Genomic DNA, 12910 nt, shown 5'->3' with positions numbered 1-12910 from the left:
TTATTATTATTATTATTATTATTATTATTATTATTATTATTTAGATTAACCTATAGACTTTTATGTAAAAAAAATATAATAATAATAATAATAATAATATTTTTTACATAAAAGTCTATAGATTAATCTAAATAATAATGATTATTATTATTATTATTATTATTATTATTATTATTATTATTATTATTTCACATACAAGTCCAGAGGTTCAATACACCAGCAATGCCTGAGATAACAGCGACTTTCTTATTGTCTGTCCTCCCTTCGGATTTTTTTTGTTTGGCGCAGCAGCTGTTAGGCGTTTTGCTATGCTGCTTTACCCATGGATATTACACTAGTAGTTCTCCATTTTCTTTTTGTCCTGTAAAAGCATACACCTCTCTAAAATTGACACATTTTAAACTCTTTAGACGACGAAAAAAACTTTCTACACCTATCAACAGGATGTCAGATTGCAGGAGCCAAATACATTTCCTGTGGTCTGTCTATATTCTAAGACCACATGGTATACATGTACGGCATTGGCTTGTAATTCGATTATTCTCAAATTATAAATTTTTTATGGACTTGTACTTTACTATTTTTTGGATTTAAGTATGATACTAGACTACAGTCGCCTTAATCCAATTAACATTACATTTACACTATGACGTCTAGTGCGAGGTCTATGGCCGGTGTATAATAGGGTTTCACTGGAGATTTCCTGCCTGCAATGTACATTTATTGTTGGCTATGATGAACTTTAAACAACCACTGACTATACACTATAGTAATAATAACAGCGTGTTCCTCAGCTAGGGCCGGTCATTGGAAATGTAAAGGAAGTTGAAAGGAAATTCTCTATCTAAGGAAACATCCTCTGACTTGTGATAGCACTGGAGTACAATATGTCTTACAGGATAACACGGCATTGCCAGAGTTCCCAGACATTCGGCATGTCCTGCGGTACGAGGAACATAACTATATCTAGCAGAGCCTCCGAGAGTTTCAGAGAGAACTACAGCCGAGGAATCAGCCATGAGAGCCGACATCATAGCAGGTAATGTTTTATATGTGTGCGCTCTAGGTTCATGCAAGTTTTTTTACTTTTCTATGGCTTCCCTGTATTGATAGGGGTGTAAGATCCCAAAAGAGGTGGAAATTTCAAGTGAAGCGGCTTGAAATTTCTGCCTCTTTTGCTCTACGTGCATGGACACTAAGGGGGTGCTTTGGTACTAACTGTAAAACTCTTCTTTTGGTTCATTAAAACTGTCATTAAAACTTCCCATGTTTTGTATAGGAACCAATAACATCCCCTGTCATGAATATGTAGATTAGACGGGAGGCAGTATATACTATATACAAGTAGGGTGCTGTACTATCTGCGTGCAGTCTCACCCAGTCATAAGTACAGGATTTCCGAGATGGCTTTTCCCATAGAATATTTTACCCAGTGTTAAAGATGCTATAAACATATTCTGTAACTCCTATAAACTACAAAGTGCTGATGATGGTAACAACACTGCAGGTCTCGGTCAAGAGTGTTTTCATTATGACATCCTCCAGGTCATCTTCCTTCCTAGACCCACCTCACCCCTGTTCCTTTGTTATGTCCTGACGTCAGCACAACAGGGGTGTTGGTTTGTTGCACCAATGATGTCACCTTAAGCAGGAAGTCAGCACATGGAGGGCAGGTGAAGGAGACCTAAGAAGCTTTGTGGAAAAAGTCCCACTTGGCCTTCTATTCAAAGCTGAGGGTCATCATAACTTTCAGGTGGACTTATTGGTATCGTTATCTGAACCATTAAAATAAAACATGGGTTGAATAGATTTCAGGTGTAGTCCAGCAAAGGTTATTGTCTACATTTCTGATGGAATAGGGCAGTGACGGGGTTAAAGGAGAAGTGCTGTGAAATTGAAAAACAGACGGAAGGGTGCGGGAAAATAATGAACAAAGTAAACTCACACCTCCCCATGCCTCTGTAGCGCCACTCCCGGGTCCCACCTCTTCCACCTGCAATGTTGCTGCCCGGCTGAACCATTGCCTGCTCAGCCAGTTAGTGACTGGAACGAAGTCCCGCCCCAGTACCTGATTGGCTGAGCAGGCAATTGATCACCTAGGTATGTGATGCTGCTGAAAGAGCTGCAGGTGGCCGGAGGCTGTCATCAGGATTCGGACGAGAAGCTAGAGGGACACGGAGGGATGAATTTGTCTAATATTTTCCCACCTCCCACACCCTCCTGCCTTCTTACAGTTTTTCAATTTCACAGGACTTCTCCTTTAATGTCTGTGTGGCATGTGGCTGGTGGTCTATGGCAGTAAAGATTCTATTGTCAGAATCCTTGGTGATCTAGGACAGTGAAGGGGTAACGTCAGAACCCCTGGGGGTATAGTATGGGGTTATTGCCAATATACCTGGTGGCTTACAGCAGTGAAAAGCAGTAGTGAAAAGGTTAATGTAAGGGTCCTGAGTACAGGGCTGAGGAAAGGTTAATGGAGGAAGCGGATGGAGAGCAGAACTCTCTACGATTAGGCAGAACAATTCAGAAGCTCTCTGCCTAATCTTTGAGAAGTCAGCATCAGTGTGACCTTCTCTGGTTTGGGGCCTGAGTTCTTGAGACTGCCATTAAGCCTTTATGAGGCTCAGTCAGTCAATCAGACTGGTTTCTAGAAATTTGGCGCCAGCCGCACCCCCCATCCCCCTCACCCTTTACACAGCTGATGATTTTTCGGCATTTCTGAACAGCTTGCTCAGTTGACCAATAAGCTTTTTGTCATGTGATCACTAGCATTGTAATATTAAAGGGGTTATCCAGCGCTACAAAAACATGGCAACTTTTCCCCCTACTGTTGTCTCCAGTTCAGGTGCGGTTTGCAATTAAGCTCCATTTACTTCAATGGAACTGAGTTTCTAAACCCCACCCAAACTGGAGACAACAGTAGGGGGAAAGTGGCCATGTTTTTGTAGCGCTGGATAACCCCTTTAACCTGTTCGGCTGCTGTACCTATAGCTACCCCACTGATATATCATTGGTACAGTAGAAGTGTTCATAAATGTTCATGTCTTTCTTTTTCCTTATAGTTCTGATTCTACACATGGACCTGATCAGTGGGAAAATACATATTCAGCTATGTCCTCAGCATCCAACAGCCAGTGAATCTGTCGTTTTAAGCGTCATTGGGATTACGGAAAATATTGAGTATTTTACCTGGTTTAAAGGACCAGACACATCTGCTGAATACCAAATCGGCACACATATGAGTGGTGTATCATTTATACAGGGGAAGCTGTACTCCTCCCGTTTCAGCACATTCTCTAATGGATCATTATTAATCCAAGATCTTCAAGTTGGAGATGGAGGTTATTACAGAGTGAAGGTACAGACGGGGAAACAAGAAGATGCAGAAGTGTTCTTACACGTTTATGGTGGGTCATTTTGTTGTAATTTTCTGACTATGTTTCTGGCTATGTCTATCCACAGTTTCATCACTTATGACAGCAGGAAAAGTGAAGTAATATGTTTACTGAATGATGGAAACCTTGGTGGAGTGGATCCTACTTTAAATTATTGGGGCCTATTACCACTATATAGATTTCTTTACAGATCTTGCGCCGCATATGATCATGGCCTAAATAACGTTAAAGGGGGTCTCTCATGTAGACAGGTAACGCTAGCTAATTTCTAAATAATGGTCCCTCACTTGTTATAAAGGGGTTCTCAGGCGCTGGTTAAAAAAAAAACAAAAAAAAAAAAAACAATCAAACATAGTTTTCCCCACTTACTATCCCTCCTGAGTCTGTCTCCGTTTGAATTTCCCGCTGTTTGCAGGTCCCTGAAGCTCTAGTTGGTGGCTTCATTTTTTTCTTCCCTTCCTGGTTTGGGCTTTCCCATGATGCATTTTGTCTCCTGTGATGTTTAACTTTTTGCATGACTCTGTAAAACTGTTAGGTGGCTTACATCTTGTTCAGCCAATCAGAGCTGAGCAACCTGAGTCATCTGACAAAGGGAGGCTGGCTTAACGGGGCTTAGACCCGCCTCCTTGTCACAAAATGGCTGCCACAGAGCAGCCTGACGTCAACAGTCATTAGGTAAGAATGAGTTTACTTCACTTCCTGGTGGGGGATTGAGGGGGGAAAAGATAGGGAAGAGGGGCAGATAGGTGATTGAAGCACATTACAGAGTTATATAACTTTGTAATGTGTTTTAATTACTGGGAAAAAGCTTTTCGCTGAAGTACCCCTTTAAGGCTTTAAAGGGTTGTCTGGGAAGCAGAAAATATATGGATGGATGGATAGAGCGGGAGGTTCGCCTGGAAAACCGGGATACAGCCACAGCCATAGGATGTATCCTAGCTTTCTAGGCGGTCTTCCCGCTGTATCCACCCTCTGCACGGAGGTTTAAGACAGCGGGAATCATTGCCGAGAGTCCGGGTTCGTACGAACACGAACCTCGGCAGGTTCGGACCATCCCTACCCAGGATATCAGTAGACATCTGAACTGGAAGTCACCATGAATAACTTTTATGTTTTCATTTTTAGTCAATGACCACTTTCCGTAATATTATTTAATTTTGTCGGCAGAACCCGTTGGTAAACCGGTGATCACAGCATCTCATGCCGAAATCAAAGAAGACGATTTTGTTTCCCTTACCTGTGTCTCATCGAATGCGGACAGGATCTCGTGGATAAAACTAAGCTCGGAAACAATGACTGTAGAAATTGGAAACATTGTAAAGCACGATAACGGGACCATCGTATTCCCTAAAATAAAGCGCAGCGATGAGGGAAAGTATGAGTGCCGGGCGGAGAATCCAGTCAGTCAAAGCTCCAGTGACGTCTACACTCTCAACATATCACGTACGTAAAGATACAAGATTCGTTAGGTTATAGGAAGAATGTAAAATTATTCTTTTTTTTCTAATTTTATGTAATTTTATGTAATTTTCTTGTTCTGATAACAGTCAAAGTTGTCATCAAATCCTTACAAGTATAGTTACATAGATGACAGGGCTATATGACCTGTTCACATCCATTTTTGCAGTGCGTTCCCACTCCATCCTTGGATGGGCTGCAGTGCCTAAAGAAAAAGTCTGGTATTTTGAAAAACTTTACCGCCAGCAGGGGCAGGGGGAACATAAACAATCACTACTCCACCTGCACCGCATCACAGGTCCCAGGACCCCCGCCGTAAGGCATTGTCCCCAGAGTCTTGATGATGTCACGACTCGGGACAAAATAACTGTCTAGGCTGATTGCCCGCTCAGCCAATCAAAGACTTCAGCAGTGTCCCTTCCCAATCACAGACTGGCTGAGCAGGAAGTCAATCAGTCGGGTCGTGACGTCTGCTGTGAAGGAGATTCAGGAGCCCAGCAGCGGGTCTGGAGCTGCAATCAAGTGTTGCAGCGGCGTACGGAGAGGTGAGTTGAGTTTGTTTATTATTTTCCCCCTTGCCAAATGAAAATCACCAGACTTCTCCTTTAAGGCCATTTCATGACCATTTCTGAAAAGGTTAAAAAAGCCCATAAAGCCAACCTAGAACCCTAATATGTTGATCCAGAGGAAAGCAAAAAAAAAAAAAAAAAAGCCGGGGGTAAATTTTGAATTTCAAACAAATGCCCATCCAAATAAATTACTGGATTTACGTCCAAGCTTAAGAAATGTACTTGTTTGTAATTTAATATTTTTTCCAAAAAGGCTTTCAGGCCCAATGAGTCACAACACCGTGGGGCAGAGAGTTCCATAGTCTGCTCTTACAGTAAAGAATCCAGATCTGTGATAAAGTCTGCATCCTACAGTGTCTGCCTAACATAGCAGCATTACTTTGTGTATGTATCCAGTGATTTGTACGTCACCAGAATCTCTCACTAGTGCAGCCTCAGGCTTTGAACCTTATAGCTTAAGGTGTAAACCATTGATACATGTTTTTCACATTTATAATGCAAAATGCTTTTATTTCAAATTTCCTTTAGAAGCTCTCATTTAAAGGAGTTATCCAAGATAAGAAAATAAAAAACAGCTTTTTTTTTTTTTTGCAAAACAGCACCACCCCAGTCCTCAGGTTGTGTGTGGTATTACAACTCCATTCACTTCAATGAAACTTTGAAACCCACACCCAAACAGGACAGGAGTGGTGCTGTTTCTGGAAGAAAGCAGCCATGCTTTTCTATGTCTAGACAATCCCTTTAAGGTACTACTATCGTCTAGTCAGAACACAGACTGAGTTTATTTTTGGCCTAGATGAGCATGCAAGCAGTTTCTATGAACTCATTCCCCTTGTCTTCAGACAGTAAGTTACTTTATAAGCTTTTCCTCACATTTCAGGCGAAGAATATGAATCGGTCACTGAGGAATCATATGGATCCACCTCTGCATCCCAATATATATCTGCATCACCAGACTCTAAACATGCAAGTACTGTATATGAGCCAAATCAATCTATTAGGAGTATATTAGTAGGGTCCACAGCAGGGGCATAACTAGAAATGGCTGGGCCCCATAGCAAACTATTCATTGGGCCCCCTGACTGACCACTAAGCCATCAAGTGTAGTCATAACTGCATAACTGCAAGTGCTGGTCAGGGGTGCTTGCAGTTAAAGGGACATTTCCGCTTGGCCACTGGGTGCAGCAAATGATGACGGCTCAGGGGACCCAGTGTATTGAAAGAACAGGCCATGGGGCCCCCTGATGCGGCGGGCCCCATAGCAGTCGCTATGGCTGCTACAGTGGTAGTTATCCCCCTGGTCCTTCTAATAATAGCCATAGCTGCATGCCATAATATTGGAAATTTATCTATTTTGGGTAATGTAAAAATTTCTGAAAAATTAATGTTACTGCATCACCTTGTAAATAGGTGCCTTGGTGTCAGCCGTATTCACATAACCAGAACACTTGGGGAAAAACATCATTTATGGGCTAGTTGGGCATCAATGTCAGTGCAAACTTAAAGAGAATCTGTCAGGTCCAGACTATGTACAGAATTGCCAACCCGGTAAGATAGGTGATAGGGAGATAAAACCAATAACACCTTTGTCTTTGCTGATGGTCATTTGCAGAGTTATAAAATAGCATTTTCCCTTGGAAGCTAAAGTGTCACAGAAGTCATGCTGAGCCGCAGCATGCACACCTCCTCCCTTCCCCACTCTCCCTAATTAATGTACAGCGAAGGAGCCTCCAGCTCTCTATGCCAATTAGTCAAGGCAGGAAGAGGTGGGGGAGGCAGATAGCTGCATGCTGGGGCCCAGCATCCCTCTGTGACATTGACTCGAACCCGAACCCGATTCGCTCATCTCTAGTCCTGAGTAGCTGCTGTTTCAGCCAACAGCAATCTCTTCCAATCTCCCTATACACATGGGCAAAAGTTCATGTATTCTCAATGGAGAGGTGTAAGCTGGAAATCAAACCTTCCAGATCCTTCTCTTCCCCGAGGCCGCATACACACCAGTCAGCTAGTCCTGCCCAAGTTGGCTGACAAGAGTATGGGGGATCTCAATTCCCTTTTAACCTCATCGGCAAGTTTTTTCTCTACTGACCATATAGTATATTAAAGCCATAAACTGGCGCCCATAAGACAAGTTGTTTTTTTTATAATATTCCTGGTCCATAAATAAAGGATATGTTGATTGGCTTGTTTAGTCTTTGTTCACATACTGCAAGAACTCTTGATCCACTCAAAGTTATTTTTGCATTTCATGTTTTTTTTTTTTTGTTTTTTTTTTTAGGTTTGAATGAATCGCTCCCATATAACAGTGCAGGAGTTACAGCAGGGATAATATGTGGGGCCATCCTGGGCCTTCTCCTTATTGTTACTGTAAGCCTTCTTCTCTATAAGAGATATGGCCCTCGTAGAAAAAAGCTGATGACAGGTAAAGAACGAAGTGTCTGTAATGAAACTGTTTACATTGCATGTATTTTAGTATATAACACTATATCATACCTCAGTCGGGTGATACTAAGGGGCATTTAATGATTATTTCATTAAGTTATATTTTTTTTAAGTAAAACAACTACCATTGTTGCAGCTTGCAACAACAACTATTATTAACTAACAATACTCGACTGCATGGAAGTATATAGAACACCGGCCGTGCTGTATACACTGTGGCCGACGTTCTATGCAGCCGTACAAAATAATTGACAGGTCTATTTTGTGCGGCCGTTATTCAGTGAACAGCATAAGATAGCTTGTGCACACAATGTAAAATATAGCTCCCGGACGTACTTTACATTGTGTGCTATGGCTAACTGGATTATCGGCCGGGGGAACATCTGAGACATTGGCCGTTGTTCGACACGTCAAACACTGGCCGGGTCAAACAATGGCCGATGTCCATCCAGGTGGTAAATATGGCCTTATTATGTAGAGGAGGGTGGGTAGTTATGGGGTTACCAATCCATATTGGTTTCTTAATTCTGTGAGGCCAGAAATGAAAAATTATTTGGAGCTCTGCTTTGGGCGTCCAGGCATGATGGGAATTGTAGTTTTGCCACAGCTGGAGGGCCGAAGGTTCCCGATCTCTGCTCTAGATCAACACAGTAGGACTTCTTGGTCTCTACTTCTTTCAACCCTACTATGACTATGACTGTCCATTAGAAACATAAGTGCTTTGCACAGATATCGGATATTTTATCAGTCAAATGCCTCAAACTAGTAAAACCCATTCTTCATACTTTTATGTTTTTTGCATTAATTCAGGACCTCCGATAGGTGTAGCGGAGTCATACGCTATATACAACAACATACTGGATCCAGCAACAGTGAGTAATACATGCAGATTACTGTTGTCTTTAGTTTCAGCAGCTTTTATGGAACTAAAACCCATAAGAGCTTTTGCTACTTGATTAAAGGGGTATTCCAACATCAAGGAAGCAATGCTTACCCGTCTGCTGCAGTTCAGAGATCACCAAAATACATTTTTTTTGTGGGTATGTAACCCTCTCCCTACCACATTCTCTCACTGCTTCATGGTTGAGCAGTGGCTCAGTAAAACAACTCCCAGAATGCATTGCTTTCCCCCAGCTCTTCATCACAGCCCTCCCACCCTGCTCACTCTCCTCCCACAGCACTCCTGCCAGTTTCCCACCCAGATTGATTGAGGACCATTTCAGTAGATAGCAGACTATTGCTCTATAGTAAATAAACCTGCCGAACCCGCTGTATTCATTCCCTGTCAGCTCCTCCGGCTAAGGCATCTTTCATCAAAAAAGCAACCTGCTATAATCACACCTTATTCTTACCTGTAAATGCTGATAAAGGTGTATATGGCAGGTGAGATGGTGATATAGACTGTAGGGGCCGGTGAGAGGTGGTAAAATTAAGCATGGATCGTGGTCCGAGCTTAGAGAAGAGATCCAGCCAAGCGTTCTGAGACCACAGAGGATGATGCCTTGTCTCGAAAAAGAAGCAGGAGCTGCTGAGACAATAAAACAATGATAGTGACTATTCTGATACTTTATCAAATATTCCATATCGATAGGCTAGTAATTGGAGATGAGTAGAGATGAGTGAACCTTGAGCATGCTTGAGTTCATCCAAGCCCGAACGTTCAGCATTTGATTAGCTGGGGCTGCTGAACTTGGATAAAGCTCTAAGGTTGTCTGGAAAACATGGATACAGCCAATGACTATATCCATGATTTCCACATAGCCTTAGGGCTTTATCCAAGTTCAGCAGCCACCGCTAATCAAGCCAGGAAGAGGTGGGGGAGGCAGATGAATTCGAGTATGCTCCAGGTTCGCTCATCTCTACTAGTAATAAATTGGTCTTCCATGATTAGAAAAACAGTGCCACTCTTGGGCCGTGCTTGGTATTGCAGCTCATCAGAAGCTAAGTGAATGGGCAGTGCCCCATTACCAGATATACAGTATGCCAAGGACAACAGTGGTGCATTTTCTAATCCGGGACAACCCCTTTAACAACACCTACTGGATGTAATACTTTAAGGGGTCTAAAAAACATCTCAAGCCCTCTTGTGCTCCCTAGACAACCTCTTTTGATAATCACAATAGTCTTACTGATGTCACTTTGTCATTTTCTAGGGTCTGGAGCTGAAAGATGAACCTTTGTATATGGTAAGATCCATCAGATTAAACATGCTCGCTTGTCAACCAGTTTCTAATATTTTGTAAATATATATATATTGTCCCCGCATAGTTGTTTATTGAAGGAATTTTCCAATTTCAAAAAAGGAATAGAAAATTTCTGGGTTGGGGTTCTGACCTCTGCTACCTTCACAGATTCTCGGAACAAAGGCGAAGCAACATTTAGGTGTAGTACTGCTTCTAGTAGTTCTCCCGACCACTTGTCTGTGCAGTGCAATAATCCCCTTTGTTTTCACAATTGTGCTGGTTCCTGGGGTCAGGTGCCTATCAATTGTAAAGCGATAAGTATATCTGAGCAATATGTAATCACTGCACAGGATAGGAATACATTACACCACTCATTTTAGAGTCACATAAATAAGGTTTAAAGGGGTTATCCAGCTAAGAGCGAAAAAATTTAATATTCTCTGGTCTTACTCACCAAGTCCCCCTGAGTATTTTGAGCCGTCTCCTGTCTTTCTAGCTGCTGCTATTCCTGAGTTACAAGTTTTTCTAAAAGCCGATCTATTCCAAGATGGTGCCGACAGGGAAACTACATTTCCCATCATGCATTTCCCTGATTGGTTTATTTGTGTACTCGCCCCCTTAGCTTTCTTTCCTGCCCACTGCTGTCATTACTATTGCACAGTAAACACAGGACTGTTTTTTCACTGATTTTGCATCACATCACCCCAGTATGTATCCTATACTATCTGATGATGTAGAAGAGCTGAAGCGTGCATAGTGTAGCTATGTGCTGCATAACTGATATCTGTTTACTGGGGGAGGTGTAGTGTAGGTTTAGATCTCTGCTTGTTGACTGTGAATAAAAACATTTTAGTTCCATCCAGACACTTACAACGGCTATAACACAATATGCAGAGCTGAGACACAAAGACAGGTACATATGCCTGCATTCACTGAAAGCAAGTGGAGTTAGAACTATAACATATCATCTTACAGAGACCTAGACTCAGGGACACATGTAAGGGCCCTTTTACACAGAAAGATTATCTGACAGATTATCTGCCAAAGATTTGAAGCCAAAGCCAGGACTGGATTTGAAAAGAGGAGAAATCTCAGGCTTTCATGTATGACCTGATCTCTGTTCATAGTCTGTTCCTGGTTTTGGCTTCAAATCTTTGGCAGATAATCTGTCAGATAATCTTTCTGTGTAAAAGGGCCCTTAGTCTATGAAAGCAGCACAGGTGCATGGAGATGATGTAGATAATGTCTCCTGGGGGTCGGGTTACCAAGTCAAGTATGTACCAAAAAAAAATTGATCTGGAAAAATTGGGTCTGCACATCAAAAATGTAATCAATATCCTTTATTTATATCAAAAACACACAGAAGAAAAACAATTTAAAACCACTTAAAAACATGGAAAATCCTATCACTGGCCACAATACGGCACAGTAAAACACTGATCCACCCCACATGATAATGTAGAAACAGCAGCAATATGAAGATTATGTATGAAAGTGATGTAAAGTGCTTGAATAGAAATGTAAACTATCTAACCCTATCACTAGATGCAACTAAGTGCAAGTGCATGTGCCAATATAAGAAAAACAATAACCTGAAAAAGAAAATTAATGAATTGTAGAAAATTAATAAATTACAATGCAAACACAAAAGTAATATAATAAAATATCATAATTGCCGTCTCACAGATGGATCAGGTAGATTAACCCCACGCGTTCCGTCACATGGACTTCATCAGGGGTCCCTGATGGTTTGGATCTGGAAGGGACTGGCACTCTGGACATATTATAGGTGGTGCCTGCCTGTTTGTATACAGGGTTACCAAGTCAATAGACAGCTAACCCCGCCCCCAGAGAGGAGATCACATGTTCTGTGTCTACAAAGGGAGGAGGAAGAGGGAGCTGAGCGTAGTCAGAGTGGACCTATAGTAAAGGATTTTACACATCCAAGGCCAATAAGAAAGAGAAAAAAACAGGCAAAGGGTGCAAGATAGGTTATACATGTATATTAGGCATATGGTGGTATTGGGACGGGGATTTTTTAGAATATTTTTTTTGTTACCCGGATATCACCTTTAAAGGCTGGTCTCAACCAGACTAAATTCTAGATTTCATCTTCTCCATCACCATTGGTCTGGCTTCATAAATCCTTGCAACCAGTTGTTACTGCCAAGGCAAGCGCTAGGCCGCCATGTTTTCCCCTATAATTATATACATACATTTTGTCCTTGTTTTTCTTTCCTTACAGTGTCTTGAATTTAGTTCAGAAGGGGCATATAGTGAGCTCCACAAATGACAACGCCATAGCAAACCGGTCCACTCCCCCTGGTACAGTCACCTTTATTATTACCATTGGAAACATCATCTTGACAAAGAGCAACTATGATCCGAAAGACGTTCTGGCAGAACACAGAGCGCTACTGTATGTTTTCTGTACAAATAAATCTAAAATAATTTAATAAATACATTTTTCGTAATGTCTTCTAGAATGGAACAATTCTGACTCTCTTATGTGTGATGTGGATGTTCAGGAAGATTTGTGTAGAATCGACGTCTAGTCTCTAGTTTGATCCTGCAATCTAAGAATGCCAAGAGCTCCACCATGTACAGTAGACTTTCAGCCTGGTGATATAGGCTGTAGGGGCTGGTGAGAGGTGGTAACATTAAGCATTAGAGATGAGCGAACTGGGTTCGGGTTCGAGTCGATCCGAACCCGAACGTTCGGCATTTGATTAGCGGGGGCTGCTGAAGTTGGATAAAGCTCTAAGGTTGTCTGGAAAACATGGATACAGCCAATGACTATATCCATGTTTTCCACATAGCCTTAGGGCTTTATCCAAGTTCAGCAGCCACCGCTAATCAAATG

General features: G+C 41.9%; 1 protein-coding gene across 2 annotated transcripts; it reads left to right on the top strand.

Annotated features, from left to right (window-relative positions):
• Window positions 1-282: 282 nt before the first annotated feature.
• On the top strand, window positions 283-12533 carry LOC138769297 (carcinoembryonic antigen-related cell adhesion molecule 7-like). Of its 2 annotated transcripts, XM_069947676.1 has the most exons (8): window positions 291-1039; window positions 3063-3407; window positions 4563-4838; window positions 6303-6392; window positions 7701-7844; window positions 8675-8736; window positions 10018-10050; window positions 12293-12533. In XM_069947676.1, exons 1-8 carry the CDS (start codon window positions 1018-1020, stop codon window positions 12338-12340), a joined length of 1020 nt encoding a protein of 339 aa, XP_069803777.1. In that variant the 5' UTR covers window positions 291-1017; the 3' UTR covers window positions 12341-12533. The 2 variants fall into 2 exon arrangements, with proteins under 2 accessions (XP_069803778.1, XP_069803777.1); XM_069947677.1 differs by lacking the exon at window positions 6303-6392 and having other exon boundaries at window positions 283-1039.
• The last annotated feature ends 377 nt before the right edge of the window (window positions 12534-12910 follow it).

The sequence above is a fragment of the Dendropsophus ebraccatus genome, chromosome 12 (assembly GCF_027789765.1).
Source record: "Dendropsophus ebraccatus isolate aDenEbr1 chromosome 12, aDenEbr1.pat, whole genome shotgun sequence".
NCBI lineage: Eukaryota > Metazoa > Chordata > Amphibia > Anura > Hylidae > Dendropsophus > Dendropsophus ebraccatus.
Note: the sequence above shows the minus strand (reverse complement) of the source record. Positions and strands in the feature narration are given on the sequence as shown.

What these genes read in the sequence shown, in the direction of transcription:
- LOC138769297 (XM_069947676.1), top strand. Translation starts at nt 1,018, where the DNA reads ATGAGAGCCGACATCATAGCAG. An exon ending in ACATACTGGATCCAGCAACA is followed by an intron (nt 8,737 to 10,017) that starts GTGAGTAATACA and finishes GTCATTTTCTAG; the next exon opens with GGTCTGGAGCTGAAAGATGA. An exon ending in AAGATGAACCTTTGTATATG is followed by an intron (nt 10,051 to 12,292) that starts GTAAGATCCATC and finishes CTTTCCTTACAG; the next exon opens with TGTCTTGAATTTAGTTCAGA.